This window comes from Clarias gariepinus, chromosome 14 (assembly GCF_024256425.1).
Source record: "Clarias gariepinus isolate MV-2021 ecotype Netherlands chromosome 14, CGAR_prim_01v2, whole genome shotgun sequence".
Lineage (NCBI taxonomy): Eukaryota > Metazoa > Chordata > Actinopteri > Siluriformes > Clariidae > Clarias > Clarias gariepinus.
Window position 1 is genome coordinate 24,586,711 of NC_071113.1, and position 18,083 is coordinate 24,604,793.

Sequence of the window (18,083 nt, forward strand, 5' to 3'; positions counted from 1 at the left end):
TTTTTTTATGATACGGGAACTACAGATCGATGATAAAGAGAAAAAATTAAACAAGGTGTCTAAGAATGACTTCAATAAAATAGATTCGACAAACATTTGATGGATCTGCACTGGAACAATGAACAACATTCTCTAAAAAGGTTTTGTGATTGGTGATAGAAAGCATTATCCAATACATCTCTCAAAAATTCCCTATATATGTTCAACTAAGTTAGGATCTGGTGACTATGAAGGGCACAGCATCTAACTGACATGGGTTTATTCTTATCCCAACGTTCACTGAGCCCCTGTACATTCTGGAAGGACCTGCTCAGTCCCTGATTGGTCCGAAGTAAAAAGTTGTACTTGTTTTTCCAACAAACAAGTAAATGACAAGTACTGTAATTCCTTTAATCTGTCACCCATCTGTTCTTCTGTACTGTAAGATCTACAGTTTATTAAGAGCATGTAAAGCCAAGAGGTCAAAAGGAGGAAGAGAACGAGTTCATTTTGTTTTAAATGGGGTTTTGTGTTCAACGCAAAAAAAAAATTGACTGTGAGCATTACAAACTTCTTTATAAGAACTATAAGTGCTCAATAAACCGGTCAACAAACACCCTCAACTATCTAACTAAATAAACAACCAAACATTCAACCAATTAACAAACAAATTAGTTGGATGGATGGATGGATGGATGGATGGATGGACGGATGGACATGTACAGTACATGTTAGATGGGAATTTAAGTGAAGCAATTTAAATTCACTTATTTAAATAAAAATCAATTATTTGGATTGATTTTCGGTATTAGTTCATTGCTGTAATATCACAGTAACAATAATTGACCACCCAACTAATTAATCAACCAACTAACCCAAAAAACAAAAACAATGGATGGATGGACGGATGGAAATTTAATGGGGTTTGAAGTAAAACAACTCTAATTAAACAAACCACTACTGTATCAATGAAAAAAAAAAACACAATAACTCACAATTGAATCAACTACTCAATCATTTAACCAAACACCTGAAAGGATGGATGGATGGATGGATGGATGGATGGATGGAAAAAGTGTAATGTAATATCCGATGAATTGTTAATGATATTTCTCCACACATACTGTAAATGCGAGAGAAAAACCTGCAGGTCTGGACAACAGTAAACCAAATATCTCTGCTTAAGGATATTATTGACGGTAATGATTTTCACACCGTAACAAACTGGAACAAAAGGTTTAGGGGGGACAGAAGCTTGTTTCAGAAATGAAGCAAGCAAATCATCTGTAGTGAGTCCTCTAATTTATTAATGGCAGTCATGGAAGAGAACAGTCAGGCGGCATGTTTAGTTTTTTCCTTATGATTTTAGAAATGTGATTCTGAAGCCTGTAATGAACAGGTGAGAATAAACTGCAGGCTGTAATGCTCGTCTCCCAGCCCTGGGTCTGGTTTAACAATCATTAATGCGTGAGCTTTGACTGGAAATCTACAGAGAGCAGCAATAACATAAGATCCTGCTGAAGCTTCTTCATTGATGGACGATCTCTCACTCTCTCTCTCTCTCTCCCCCCCACAGTCTGATATAGATTTGATTTAATTTGACTGAAGTGTCAGCTTTGAAATGAGGGCAGCTCGAGTGTTTACCTTTGAAAAACTAAAGAACCAAATTACATCAGAGTCTCTGGAGCCTGCCTCCGGCAGGTATTGCCCCAAGAATGAGAAGGTGCCACTTGCTTTTAATGCTTTGTAATCAAGATTTTGTGCTTGTTTGTTTCAGCTACTGTATATACTGCAGTGTTTAGGAGTGAAGTTCATCTTGTTAGAAAAGTGCAGAAATGGTTAGAACAGGTCTTAAAGGAGGAGGTGTATGAGCTGATGGCAGGAAAACAGGAAAAATAAACCGATTTTCCTAACGGTGAGAATGCAAGAAAAAGGGAAAAAAAAGGCAAGACGAAAAATGAGTAAAAAAGAAAGAGATGAAAAGAAGGAAGGGAGAGAAGGAGGAGCAAAGAATAGATAAGGGAAATATATATAAAGCGACTATATATAAAGGGTGGGCATTACGGAAAGAAGAAAGGCAAGAAGGATAAAAAGCAGGCATGCAGAAAGAACAACAAAGTGTGAGGAGGTCAAGTAAATATGGAAGGAAGGAAGGAAGGAAGGAAGGAAGAAGGTTTAGTAATTAGGGAAGGAAGGTACAAAGTAAGCAAGAAAAACAGGAAGTATGGAAGGACTGTAAGAAAAGAAGGTTGGGAACAAAACTGGATCAAGGAAGGAAGAACAAAAGCAAAAAAAATGTGCCAAGGAATGAAGTACAGAAGAAAAAATAAAGAAAGGAAATAAATATTGGGAAGGTTGAAAAGAAGAGGTGGGAAAGCAGGTAGGAAAAATGATAAATGGGAAGGAGGGTGAACAAGGAAGGAAGAAAGGAATGAAGTACTGAAAGGAGGGTGAGGAAAATGGGGTTAGGAAAGGCATGCAAGAATGCAAAAGAAGGCAAGAATGCAAAAAGGAAATAAAAAGGAAATGATAATTAAAGGTTGTTAATGAGGTACAGGGACAAGAGGGAGGAAACAAGCAATGAGAAGAGGAAGGAAAGAAGGAAGATAAGGAAAACTCTGGGATGTTACCCAGAACAGAACTGTTTTCTCTGGCATTTTTTTTCTTTCCTAAAGGACCCCAAGCCATCACGCTGAGAAATGAATTGTTTTATTTCTCTTAAATCGCCTACTCTGGACCAAGCTGTACTGAATAAGAAGCATATACAATAATTAAGTCTTTAATTACACATCCTGTTACAGGATTCCCCTTCATGTTTCTCTTCATACTGGAGTCTGTTGGTGTTACGCGCACAGAGTGGTAAAGTGACAACAACCAAGTGTTAGGATTCGAAAGCCATGAAGTCAGAACATAAAGCGACAGACCTGTAGAACGAGGAAAAAGCAATGGCAGAATACCTTGAGGAGAAGCTAAAGAGGATGAGTCCGGGAGTGAGGAGGACGAGAAGAAAAGAGACAGAGATAAAAAACAAGGGGGGAAAGAGGACAAACACAGAGATCAGAAAGGAAACAGCAGCATCCTAAGCACAGTGAGCTTGTACTGTATCACTCTGCAGCATGAACAATGAAGAACACAAAGCACTGACAATATTCAAAGCACACACCCACATAACTGAGGACAGGGATGCATCCAAATGACAGAATGTCCTGTTTTACAGTCATACATCTCAAATATGGATTCAAATCTGTTCCGGGACGAATACAATTTTAAATCCACAAAAGCAGTTTAATGAAAGAGAATTTATGTACAATATTTTTCTCCTGACTGCAAATGTAGTCAATCAGCTCGGACATGTTTGATATCAGAGTGCCGGAGAAAGTTTGCGTGTTATGGAAATCTACCCATTAAGCCTAAAGAGAAAGCTATCTGTTATACCCAATCTATCCCTTACATCAAAATCAATCTCAGTAAAAAAATGAAAACGGTGATTTATTTAAGGGGGAAAAAAAAAAAAAACATCTTTCTGACCTTAGTTAACTCCTGTAACATCATGAACAACCAGCATCACTTCTTTCCTTCTTCCTTAACAGTTAGACGGTGGAACTAATACACTGGTTCAGGTCAGATTATGTTGATTAACAAAGTCTTTTTATGTAATGTAGATCTGGCCATGTGCTTGAGATTTTAAACTATTCTCAGTAAGAATAAAACCTCCGTTACTTTCTTTAGTAGATTTGCCTCGTAGCTCTAAAACACTGACCGTATCTAATCGACTGTCGTTTTGATTTTCTGCCAAACCTTTACTCCTGTTTGGGTCTGCTGTTATTGATGCGAACTGGTATTAGAAAACATGATGAAACCTTGGATTGGATTTTGGCGAAAACACAGTGCTTTCTTTCTAGAAACAGGAGAAGATGCAAGATGGCTAAAATATATACAATTATGATACCAACAAGAAAAAACACAATTGTTTCACTATCCAATCGAACGACTAGCACAAACACTTTACTTCAACCATGACATCTTTAAAGACGAGGCCATTTTAAAGGCGCAAAGGCAGGAAGAAAGAGGGTTAAAGACCAGACATCAGGCTCTGTGGAAGATGTTCGGATTCAAACTGGAGAAATTCTACTATTAAATGAGCTTTCCATCAACGTGATTAGACATTTGTGTGAAACGCATCATGGCGTAGCGGCCGTGTGCTCATGTACCTTGACCATGCTGGTGCTCTCAGCGTCACTGTTCATCATGATGCTGAATGAGGTGAAGAGATTCCTCACTGACTCCATGAAGTCTGATTCTCCTTTATTCTCATACAGCCTATGGATGAAAACACAAGGACACACACACAAGCCGTTTAAGCTGCGTGATAAACAAAACCTTTGGGATAAATACCAGCTGGTATGCCTGTCCTTAAATGACAGTTGTGTGTGTGTGTGTGTGTGTGTCTCTGCAGTATGTTAATGTAACTAATAATACAAACCTTACCAACCGTGTTACATTCAAAATAATGTTCCAGAACAAAAACACATTTATTTATTAACCTCTGAGTAGGATATGGGATACAGTACATTAGTCTATGGGTTTTATTAAAATGCTGAAGATAATCACTTCTCTTGGACTGTCTGTGCAGTGATTTCGGACTGGATCGATGGAGTCGGGGTGCAGCCTGGAGCTAAAGATTGAATTATTTAATCAAATTGGAGACTATAGACTTTACTGATCTAGACTGCCTCACTTCGTTTTACTAATATTCTCATTTATTCATGATTTTTTTTTTATGGTATCAATTAAAAAGCTATCATGTTAACCTAATACTTGTAAATAAATAAATTCTTTTTAAAAAAAATCTGAAATATTCTAATCTAAATCCCTGTGTGTTTAAGCTAAAGATCTTATTTCAGGCCCCCCAAAAAATGCGACTCCACAGCCAATCCTTCTTGCACAGAAATACTGTGAACAACATAAGAAAAACAGAATGCTCTACAAACAACCGAGAGAAAGAAAAAACAAGAAAACAAACCCGACTCCCAAAGGCTATAAATAATCACCATATCTGAAAACAATGGCGAGGAGATTTCAAAGCGCGCACGGCAGCGGAGGAACAGGTACGTCCTAACCAGTCTGCTGAAGGCTTTTAATGAATAAGTCAGAGAAAGGACAGTGTGGCATCTCCCCCGTGGGCCTGGAGCTCATCACTTCCTGTGAACTCAATTTATCTAGAGGTCATTGCGCTGCACAGCACCAACACCGAACACCAACCTGCAGCCTCCTCCATTGCCTGCCAGCCTCTTAGATATGAACCCCGTCAGTCAAGACAGAAGCTCCGTCCCAGCACCAAATTCAAAACAGTGAAATGATGCAATTCCTTGTAAATTAGAGCATCGCTTTAAAATGGAGTGAAAAATATCGAGAATATCTGGGTGACAGATTTATTCTGCTCATTTAGATATTATGGAGTTTGTCATAAAACCACAAAAAGGAAATTACTACGTGAATAAACCCAAGTATTGTTCCATATTTAATGTTTATCCAAAGCAGCTACTCATATATACTGTAAAAAGTTAGGTTTCTTCAGAACAGTCTACAATACACATGTTTTTAAGATTATTCGACTCAACGCTCCACCTTGAGCTTTACTGCTCTGCTACATGACAGCAGATACAAACCATGATCCACTTCAGACTAAGTCACTACTCTACATCTGGGTAAGCACTTGAGGCACCAGTACTCCAATATCGAAGTCACTATTCGGATATTCATTATACATTTATCTGCATAAACCTGGTGGCAAAAGATGGAAAAACAAAAGCATTCTGAAACATAATTTCAATCCCAGATCATACATAATCTCCATCTGTTCTACGGTACAAAGCACCTGAGAGTGGATAATTTAATTAGCATGACCAGACAGCAGCTCCGCACACACTGGACGTGCACACACTATCCTGCTCGTTTCCAGGGAAATTTAAAGATGCGATCTCTTACCCCGAGGGGCATGGCTCAGGAAGAGCCAAATGGACTAACTAAACTAAAACATGCCCCTAGAGTTTTAAGGGAATTTCCTCTTGAGCGTGAGCCATGTGGGAACGCCCCCTGAGGTCTGCATCAAGCAGCGTCTCCCCAATCGAGCTGTCTAATAATATGATGCAGGCTTTTAATCATGAAGCTAAGTCAGAACAGTAGAGCTGCTCCTGAGAAAGTTAAAAATTTGTAATTCATAAGTACATTGTAACTAGCGATGAAACACAGCCTGGTCCAGGAAAAGCTAAAGTTCTTTTATATATATATATAAAATATAATAATTATTGTTATTATTATGTTTTTTATCTTATTTTATTTTTTCGACATTAAAACTTTATTGCTTGTCTGAGAAAATCACGTATTAAAGGCACCTTGTTGGTATATGTATATTAAACACTAAGTTGAATTACTATTAGCATAAAAACACAATAAGAATGATGCATTAAAGTGTTTTTATCATGTGTCCACCTTATTGTCTTAAACATGAGACAAAGTTGAACTTCTATAAGTGATTATTAATTAATCTGATAAAAAATTATAATAATAATAAATCCACTGTTCAACAATGCCTTAATGCAAGATTTCCATTTCTGCGACCCGGGGTTTAATTCCCAAGCAGCATGCTGATTTTCCCAAAATTTCTCCTAGCAGATCAAGAAAGTACATCCATCTACTTTTCCCACCATGTTATGAAGCTTATTAACTGTAAGTCTTGGTTGCTACGCAACATAAATTTACAGATTAGAGTATTATATGGTATATAAAAAGTATCCCTTTAGTTTCTTGTTGTTTAAAATTAAACTACTATGATGCAGTTTGAAGTACAAAGACTTCAAACAACAACAAGCCAATTGGATTTTAGAACAGAAAATATCCATTTTATAATCTGACTTTCAACATTTAAACGTCAAAAAGTAAACGTACTGGTTGAAGAGGACCCGAGATCGTACGATGAACTTGAAGATGTACTCCAGAGCCTTCATGGCTTTTAGCAGCTGGTCAGTCAATTTCTCCGCATGGTCCACGTAGTTCTTTAAAACCTTCGTCAGTTTCCTGATTAAAGTGTAAACACACATCATAAACATGCACACAGATATTTTATTTATATAGAATATTATGAAATTTTAGTTCCCCTTAAGATTTTTTTTCCCTTTTATTTATCTGTCCATAATGATGATTAGATTCACTCACGTGTAGGCCAGGGTGGCGCTGAAGTGTTTCCGGATGTACGTCTCCAACACAGGGTTAAAATGCTGGAACTTTCTGTCTGCTATCAATCCAATTATAAACACCTAGCACAGACACAAAGGCTCGTTAATACTTAAAAGTACTTATTTGAAAAAATGAATGTAATTTAAAAGGTGAAAGTTGAAAACAAAGACTCAAAATAATCAAAAAGAAGAAAGCATGTGAGAAATTTTTGAAGAAGACCATTTCCTGACTTTTCTGGGAGGTATAATGACTGTTACCTTTACAACGACCTCAATTCAAAAGAAGTGAAAAGCACAGAAACCAATTAATATTTTTTACCGTAATTTTGTTGAATGCTTGATTCTGATTGGCCAGTAGGTGCCGATATAACAGAAGTTCTAAAAGTCACTGTGCTCATGCTGGGACTTGCAGGGGATACATTAACACACTTAACTGCTAATATGGTTAAATCAAGTTTATGGAAGGAGTCTCCAGTGTCAGAACTAAAGATTGAAACAGAAGTGTCTTTTGCACAGAAGTCTTTCAAGATGGTGAAAGAATAACTTGTTTTACAACAAAGAAATTTCCACAACATAATTATACTTAAACATAATAGGTTGGTATAAAGACTATAATTTTCCAGATTTTTTTTAAGCTGCTTTGCTACAGTGACCACTGTTAAAAGTGTTTTATTAATAAACTTTAATTAAACTGATGTGGAACTGTTCAATAAAACTTTTAAAATGTTTGCAAATCTATATAGTATAGCAGGAATGATTCAGATGCATGCTGAAAAATACAGTATTTAACCTCAGGGTTTACTAGTAACTCTGCTTGGTGTAGGGCTGGAAAACCTAGACATAGATTGTTTCTCTATAATAGAACAGCCTCTTGTGCCTTCTTTCTTTCCTTCTTGGAAAGCAATTTACAGTGTATGCTTTCATTTTGCAGAAATGCTGTTTGCTCAACTCGTACAGCAACAAACCCGAAATAATAATAATATTAATACAAGCGGTAGAGCGAAATGTCTATAAGAGCAGATTCACAATAAAAAAAAAATCTTTACTGAGAGACGAGACACAAAAAGCAAGAAGCAACCTGCCGAATAGTGCGTCAGCATTCTGTTAAGCTTTTGGAGTGTGTGCGTAGGGGTGTGTGCAAGCGTTATGGTTGTGAAAAAAACATGCACGGGGCATAATTTACCAAAACAATTGTTTAATTATACATTTCAACAGCATTTTCGCAATGTATGAGAAGTGAAAAAAATATTCTATAGCATTATGTGCGCATTATATATTTTATATCATAACTGTTACACTAGCTTTTTTAACCAACAGATTACTAGTGCAAGAATCATGAGTTTGGTTCTCATTTAATGTGTGAAATAGTCTCGAATATAAAGAGGCGGTTTTCAGATTTCAGGGCCAGAAAATGTCAAAAAAAAAATGCAGCATGGACACACTGTGCCTCACAATTTCTAACAAATATATATTACTATAATTATATGATATAATTATCATATATTATGTATCATAGTATGATATAATTATTATATAGGTAGAGATATATATGATAATTATTTCAGTGGAAACACGTTTATTTACAACCATCAACGTCTAAAGACCTTACACTGGTAACCCAGTTTACAGGTCACTGATTGGCTGTTCATGTAAATAAATGATGTCATATGGGTATTCCAGTTTGCCATTGGTTGCAAAGGAACTTTCTACCAGAACTCCTAAACCATGGGATTTTTATTAATTGTGTTAAATGCCTAAAAAAAATGTCACACAGAAATATACGTTCAGCTCCTGCTTAGGTATTAGATGTAATATTGGGTTAGTCTGACTCTTTGCATTAGGATCCACTGACTGTGATTCAGAGTCTGCCATTAGCAGCAGCATTATTAGAAGTAAAAGTGAAGTCAGCGCCAGGATTATGTACATTTTACTGCCAATCTAAGGGTTAATATGTGTTTTAAAGTGAAAAAGCTCTTACCAAGGCATCAAACACCAACGTGTCAAATGTGTCGCTGTCAGAGTTCTCCATCATTATGTTGAATAAAGCGTCCAGGGTGTCCTGCAAAAACTGGAACCACACAAACAGCATGTTTCTATTGTTTAGATTTACAATCTCATCTCACTGAAAGCCATAGTTATAGAAATTAAATGTTTTCCAGGAGGTGGTCTGATTTGTCTAAATGACATTTAGAAAGTATAGAGATTTAATGCTACAAAACGGCTTATACAGTAAACGAAACAATGGCTCTTAGGCTTGCATTAAATGCAATGAGGAGAAATGCAGAGATGGTAATCAGATAAATGATAGAAATGATAAAAAAATCTGATTTCGTCTAAACCTTGATGTAAAAAAGGAGGAAAAAAGACAAAAAAAACTAAAAGAACAAGCTTAAAAGAAGTTAAAGAGCTAACAAAAAAAAGACAGGCAGTGACAACTAGAACAACTAGCATCCCAATGATCTACTGTAACTCTTTACAAATGTTTCACTTTCTCTGGGAAAAAAAAAAAAGGACATTATTTGTTCAATTTACAACCATTTGTAATCTGCTGAAAATCACACAAGTTCTCATTGGTTTATGAAAATGCTAAATTATTTTTGCCCCCTAAAGGATATCCATATAATTACAATTAAGCAACAGTGCAGTTTGTAAAAACGCTTGGGACACACCTGGTACACTGCTACTGCACATACACGGGGATTGCACCATCGAACAACTATTTGTTCCTGTAAGCTACTATTGCCGCAGGAATTGCTTTACAACATGACCTTATAATCCGAGCTATTTTAGTCTACAAGTTCAAACAGGCAGAAATTGTGTAATAGGCAATTCCATCTTTCTGTCTGCTTTAACGGATGAAAAGATGCTAAAGCCGATGCGAACTCCAACTACACGTGGAGTGAAGCCATAAATCAGACTCTTGTCAAACTTCCAGTACGATATTCTATATAAAGTATATTAAAAATCCTTAGAGCTTGCAGAACAGTTTACCATAGATACCATATATGGTGTATACTGTATTTTCCATATATGGGGAATATATTTGATTTTTAAAAAATTCTCTTTGCGGTAAACACTCACCTAAATATAAAGATAAGTGTGTGTGGGGCTGCATATACAGTAAAGCTTCTCATAGACACAGTAAATCAGTGCGACACACAATGGCCTGTCTTGGGATTAGAGCGCTTGCTTTGGAGGTCACAGAGGGAGGAAAATACATTTTTCTATTCCAGCAGGATCTCTTGTCTTAACCCTCTTTCTCCCTTTCATTATCTATCGTCCTCAAGCTGCGAGTTAAACCAGCCAGCTAGAACCACATGGAGATACTGTGCTGCTAGGTTACAAGGAGAAGACAACGGTGTTATCTAACCCTCGGACAAGAACCAGTATATTGGAATGCTTGAATGAAAATCTCTACTTGGTGTAGTGGAGTAATAATGGGGAAAAAAAGAAAAAACTTGTGAAAATAAGTTCTGGTTTATTTTTTAACACTTTAACAAGGAAAATAATAAAAATGACAGCAGTGTCATACTGGAACACAACAACATTGCTCGATGTGAATTGGGTGTTTTATTTAATGGTGTTCATTTATCCACTGATATGTTAGTGTTAAAGCGGACCTATTCTAAAAATCTTTTTTAATCATTATTGGACATTCAATTACAAGCTGCATGGGAAGAAACCATGTGAAGAATTTTAAGTTCGCTTTTTGTACTAACTTTATGTCCATAATGAACCTGTAGACATGGTAACATACTTGGTCTGAATAGCGCCAGTTGCATGGATCCCAGTGTACACAGGACAATGTCTTTTGGCACACTGACTTATGAAGATCGGTGCTCCCTGTGACTGTGCATCTGTTGGCATGTTACAAACTGGTTTTAAAACTTTTTAATACCACTTCGTATTAAGAGGCAGGGAAAAAAAGGGGCAGTCCATACTGGAGAGTTTAAAACAACTGATTTGTACGTTGACTAGATCATTGGATATTTCTTCTTTTTTTTTCTTCTTCTTCTTCCTTAAGCTAAAGTAAAAGTAAAAAACTGCTAGTCTGGTATGATGATTCCTAATTGTGTATGACTGCTACTGTTAAATTAACCTTTAGTTCCTGGTGGTACCGAAATGAGTAGTTACCAAAAACAGAAATCGTGAGCCAGTCGGCAAGTGATAAAACGTAGCTCTCATTTCCTGTTGGTAAAAAAAATAGGCTTTTTTTCCGAGAAAATAAAAGTATAAAATAATAAAACCCCTTATTAAAGATTAAACTCCAACTCCAGTAAAATGTAAAATATATATTAAAAAATTGCTCCTGCGGCAATGTGTTAGTCCTGCATTCTGCTTTCATTTTAAGGATTTGTTTTTCCCTTTTTGATAAAAAAACCACCAAACCCGTCTCAACTTGTATAAGGAAACTGCTGAAACAAACATTGTTAAAACAGCCAAAGTTAACTAAGGAACAAAAAGGAAAAAAATATATATCTATCATATGTTGGCCTCTTTGCTCATGTATTACTATATGCACGAACAAATACATCAGTCCATAACGTGCTTAGCAGCTAAATCACTTAAACTCAACGATGTAGTGAAGAAAAAAAAACGTATGCACCCGAGATGGCAAACGTAGCATAAAAATTTATGTAGACGTCCCATGATGATGTCCAAGGTCTTCTCCCTCTATTTTAACCAAGAATAAACTTTCAGCTGCAGTACTTTCATTAGAAATGCCCACTGGAATTGCTAATCAATAAGACATATAAAAGAGCTTTTCAGCGTGACAGCATTAATATGCTTAATGCCAGCACTGGAATAGAAATGTTTTATGGGCACTTCATATTTTATATATCATTACATTACAAGTCTTGCTAAATTTAAAGCCTGTGCTAGGTTTAAAACCTCAGCCAAGGGACTAAACGAGTAAACCAGATCGTAAATCGTCGGCGCTAAGGTCTTAGAAACAGCATACACACCTTGACCACTTCTCCTCCGTCCACCTTCATTAGCTGACGCAGGTTCTGCTGAAGGAGGCTGGTGTTCGAACGCCATTTTAGCAAACCAAGCAGATCCACTACAGGGAGAGAAAAAAAGAGAGAGAGAGGGAAAAAAAAGAGAATTGTGTCAATGACAATTTTTGTGTCCCCAATGAAAAATTCACTGAGATGCAGTATTCAATTAAAAGTCACCTACAATGCAAAATTCACTTTTTTGTGTTATTTTTAGACATTCAGAAAAGTCTCTAGTGCACCAAAAAAAACAACTTTTTGTCCTTTTTTATCATTTTTGTACAGCTAGAACTTAAAAAATTAATCCATAAAAAGTATGACCATATAAGGAATCAAGAAGCACAATGAGTTTTATGGACATATGACAGAGGACAAAGAGACATGTCAGATACAGAGGTATGGAAAAGTGCATACAATTTTTGAAAACCCTAACAAAATGTAAATTATTTAATTAGATGATGTAATGATTGGATATTGTGCCAATTGTTAATATTAAAATTGCTACTGCCTTAGAAATAACCAGGTTCAATTCCTGGTTTGAGATCTCCGTAGAAAAACTAGCATTTTCATCAACTTCAGTTATCGCTGTTTTTGGAAGTGTAATGATGATTAAATGAGCACACTCTAGTGGAAGTCCAGCCCAAGCTCCATTTTAAACTCCTTCTTGTAATCCTTTGTTTAAAACAAGATGATCTTCCGGTATTCAACGTTCTACATCACTGCAGCTACACAAGGACACGGTGACGTTTTTAAAGGACTTGCAATTTTTCACACGAGTACAGATGCACCCACACGTGGTATGTGCAAAAGTACCGTGTGACATGGAGAATAAATGAGCTAGTATTGTTACACTCCTTGAAACAAGAGTGCCAGAAAGCATTATTTTCTAGTCGCTGGAAGGAGACCGTTAAAAAGTAAACCTTTTGTACCTGCAATATGCACCATTCAACTGGAAACTAGACGTGTTTACCCTTTTAAATAACTTATAATTGGACATTATAGAACAATTTACTCTAATTTAAGCTAATTATATTTATACCACATTTGCATTCCAGGTAAAAGATATGTACTTAAGGTAGAAAAGATGCATCCTTGACCAGAGCAACAAGGATCCGACTGATATCTTATTTTCAAGAGTGTACTTAGTAGTTCTTGTTAACACACTCAAAGGGGGGGGAGACACATGAAGCATGACCGGTCTCGCATCTCTTCTATATGTTAGACAAGAATGGAGCTAATTAATTAAGATTTATTACATCTCGCTTAGAACTAACTAGGATGTAGAGTATTGCAGCAGGATGCAATGCAGCAGGATTTCCCTATTTCACAAAAGCCCTGCATTGTAATGTACCCTATTCCCATTTTCTCTACCAAACAGCAAAGCACATACCCACAGTTACCTAATTTCTACACTAACCTACAGCAGTGTACTGTTGGTTTCCTATTTGCACGGATTAATCTCCACTGAGCTTTAACCTGTGTCTAAACAATAAAAACAGTGCACTATGTAATTTGATATGGTATGGGTTTAGAAAAATAGGAACTCCCTGGCACTCCCGAATTTCATGTACTACTATTGGGCAGCCAACATAAGACCAATGTTCTACTGGATAACTGAGGATGACTCATCCCATGCTTGGCCCGCTTTAGAGGCGGCGGCAGTTAGACCTACTTCGTTAATAGCTTTATTGTGTTCTAAACTACCATTTACTCAGCCCATATCTAGCTTAACCTCTAACCCAATAGTTATACACTCAGTTAAGATCTGGAACCAAATTAGACGGTCCTTTGCACTTAAAGATCTATTAAAGGCTGCTCCAGTTGCAAAGAACTTCATGTTCACCCCATCAATGATGGATGAAGCTTTTGATGTTTGGGCTAAAAAGGGTGTGGTTTCATTATCTGATCTTTATATCGAGGGGAATTTTGCTAGCTTTGAGCAGTTGGTACAAAAATATGACATCCCTAATTCGCATTTTTATAGATATCTTCAGCTTCGGAGCTTTGTAGCGTTGAACTCTAATTGCTTTCCATCATTGCCTCCTGCTTCTCTATTAGACTCAATTTTTGAATATAAATCAATCGGAAAACAAACTGTAAGTAGGATATATGAATTACTTAATAGGCATAATCTAGAGTCACTTAATTTGCTTAAAAATAAATGGGAAACAGATTTAGAGGAACCTATTTCAGAAGAAATTTGGCACAATATAATAAAAGGAATTTTTTCATCATCCATCTGTCTTAGGCATGCTGTGATACAGTTTAAAATTGTTCATCGCTTGCATTGGTCCAAGACCCGACTCTCTAAAATTATGCCTGATATAGACCCTATATGTGATCGATGCAGACAGTATCCTGCCACCCTGCTGCACATGTTTTGGACATGCCCGAAGCTTTACACATATTGGGTTAACATTTTTGAGACCTTCTCCAAGACGTTTGGAGAGAGGATAGAACCATCTCCATTCATTGCGTTGTTTGGTGTGGCCCCAGAAAACATAATTATTAACAAAAGGATGAACACTGTGCTGGCCTTCGGATCTCTCCTAGCTAGGAGGCTGATTCTCTTTAAATGGAAGGACTCTGCTCCACCGACACACACCCACTGGATAAGAGAGAGTATGGGTCAACTTAAGCTGGAAAAAATTAGATATACCGTTAAAGGGTCTACTGAGAAATTTTATAATATTTGGCAGCCTTTTTTAACTGTCATAGTAGATATGGATGCAGATAAGGCGGTAATGTGACAAAGAAAAAGTAACAGAACGGGGAATCTTTATTAGGATATGCTACCCTAGGCTTAGAATACACTGTTTGTTTCCATCCTTTTTTGGGCTTCAGTATGTATGCATTGTATATATATATGTCTGGTGATTGGGGAGTTGGGATGTTTGACCTTAGTTTAGTTTGGTAATTTTGTATTTCTGTGTTTGTTTCTGTACTTTTATGCTTGGATTTCTATGTATGTGTTATATATGCTGCGGAAACTAATAAAAAAACTTTGAACAAAAAAAAAAAGAAAAATAGGAACTCCCAGCATCACTGATTCAGCTCTTAAGCTCAATATTGAATCCTGCATATCCTGAAAGCAGAGGAACCTTGAAATTATAAATGGCAGTAGACCACTAGGATGGTATTTAAGAAAGCCCTGTAATGAAAGTTTTTTTACAATTCTAACTGTTAGACATCGCAGCTATTGACTGCAGTACAGCATCATTGTTATAGCTCTCAAGGACATTATTTTATGGGCCGGAGTAATTGCTGAACATCCATGGCCTACGTTTTTGTTTGTGTCTGGCCAATTTATCTGAAGACATGGTTTTGGTTTAGATAGGGTCCTCAGGGTCGTTTGTGACGATTTAACTAAACCTTCAAAGCACACGCTGGTAAAAGCACTCACCTATGTCAAGAGGTACAAGCTACAATTGACATTGATGGAATGATCCTATTTGAGGCAAAAGGAATGTTTCTGGAGAAATGTTATTAGTCGAATAATGTACCGCAACTAAACAAATTTAAGTACGTCATGAGGAGGGGTGTTTATACAAAAATGGGGACTGGCAATATAAATTATTATTTTTTTAACCCCAAATGTATCATATATAATTTAATTCAATCCAATTTTATTAGTATAGCGCTTTTAACAATTGTCATTGTCGTAAAGCAGCTTTACACAATCGAAAGAATTATTTAAGTATATAATGGCTTACCACAATTGTACAGCAGTACCCAGCTGTGTGTGATAAATGGCAAATTTAACACATATAATAAGATGACTGAAGAAACATCATCAGGTGTACTGAACGGCAAGTTTCATTATAAGGACAAGCTTCTGTACCGCAACTGAACAAAATGCACGTATGTCTTGAGGAGGGGAGTTTATTTAAAAATGAGGAATGTCAATATTAATTACTATTTCTTTAAACGCAAATTTATCATATGACCAAGTTTGGCCCTAATGGCTTCCCATAATCGTAGAGCGCTACCCGGCTGTGTCTGATAATGGCACATTTAACACAGATAATAGGATGACTGAGAAAACATCACCAGGTGCGCTCAACGGCAAGTTTCATTATGAAGAGCTTACAGATGGAGGTTTGGATAAAACCAAAGCTGTGTGCTCAAGCTCTCTTCAAGGGGAACTATTTTTACAAAAATACATGAACTCTACCACACTGAAAAAGGCTGTAAAAGTGAGGCCATCGGCAGAAGCTACTTTTATTGCACCTACTGGAGACCACTGGACATCAGTAAGTAACCATAACTACCTCGGTGTAACAGCACATTTTAATTAATGATAAATGGTAACTGCACCCATTCACTTAAAAACACAGACATTTTGCTAAAGCATACGCTAACCAAGTTGAAAAGAAGATAGTGGACATGGTCGTCACTGTAGGAGCAGACAGGGCTCACAATATGATTACTGCTGCAAAAAGTTTACCATTTAATTTGAATTTAATATTTATTCAATGTTAATGGTTAAGATATTAAAAAACAGCATAAACAGTGTCCTCTAACTCATCGTATAAAGAGTTTCTGGCATGTTAGACAGACATCCATCTCTAGGCTGTCTTACCAATATGCATACATCTTAAGCAAGGATTCAATCCCCACAAACTCTGTGAAGCATGCAACTTTCCTCCATCAAAATGCATCTCCATCCATCATGCTGTCCATTTCCATTTTTCTCACATTCGCAGCACATGGCATTGACCTAAACTTTTGAGAAATCACTCTCCTAAAATTTTGCTACTAGACGAAATTTCCAAATCTAAGTTGGCAACAGAATTACAAAAATGTATATGTTTCTAGCTTGATCAATAGATTTGTTGATTGGATGATGTATTCTGTAAGTCACTTAAACTGGTACAGCACACATCTCCTGAGACAAAAACTGCCCATACACAGCTCTGGAGAATATTGCTTTACCAGAAACACTCCCTATTTCAAGCTGGCATGAAAGCTAAAAGTTGTGTGTGCTTTAAGCAAAAAAAAGTGAGATCTGTATGGTTTAGGACTTTTTAATGAATTCAGTGGTTCCCATGTGGACCTTCAGGACCATTCGCCCATAGCACATACAGCCATCTCTGTGATGGCCGGAGGGATTGACATTTAATGCTCGTAACATGAGACCAAAGGGACATAAATCTACAGAGGCAGAGAAGCAAGCTGAAGCAGTGTATACCAGCAAAGTTTGATTTGAAACCTCAAAGACTTGTAGTGCAATAGGGAGGGTTAATCCATGAGGAACAGAATCGATTTCAGGCTTAAAGACTGAAACATTCACACTTGCGGATACTGTTTTTGTTTACTGCCTTGCAATGTTTGCCCACACTTGTACCCGTGTACAATATATGTTGCGGTGTAATTTAGTTATGCATAGTATTGCATAGTTCCTTTGCTCAGTTTCCGTGTACTCTACATCTGTATATGGTTGCAATGACCATCAAAGCCAAATGACTTTCTTCACCTTGACCAGGGGTGTCCAATCTTCTCCAGAAAGAGTCGGTGTGTGCAAGTTTTCATTCCAACTAAGCAGAAGCCACACCTGATTCCACCTGTTTAATTAGACGTTCTTGGCTTTCAGTAGACCACCAGGTGTGGCATCGGCTTGGCTGGAAAGAAAGCCTGCACCCGTACTGGCCCTTTGGACACAACTGTTCTAGACGCATCTCTCAAGACAATTTCAAAATTCTGCTTTTACACAACAGAGGGATGGCATTTGTTATGTTTGCCTGAATCCCCACAGTGATTATTTCCCTGAGAATACCAGCTTCACAGTGAAGCACAGTGGTGGCAGAATAATGCTGCAAAAACGCTTTCTATTTCCAGGAACTGGAAAACTAGTTCAACTTAAGGCAAA

The 18,083-nt window shown here is 37.0% G+C and overlaps 1 protein-coding gene across 2 annotated transcripts in view; it reads right to left on the reverse strand.

The window, feature by feature from the left end:
* The window catches only part of dock1 (dedicator of cytokinesis 1), a 272,932-nt gene that overhangs the window by 169,392 nt on the left and 85,457 nt on the right, over window positions 1-18,083 (reverse strand). For both annotated transcript variants that reach the window (XM_053511045.1, XM_053511044.1), the window contains exons 19-23: window positions 12,182-12,279; window positions 9,193-9,282; window positions 7,195-7,295; window positions 6,928-7,056; window positions 4,191-4,299 (exon numbers count right to left, since the gene is read on the reverse strand). In XM_053511045.1, coding sequence (XP_053367020.1) covers window positions 4,191-4,299; window positions 6,928-7,056; window positions 7,195-7,295; window positions 9,193-9,282; window positions 12,182-12,279 — 527 coding nt within the window. The remainder of the gene's footprint in view (window positions 1-4,190; window positions 4,300-6,927; window positions 7,057-7,194; window positions 7,296-9,192; window positions 9,283-12,181; window positions 12,280-18,083) is intronic.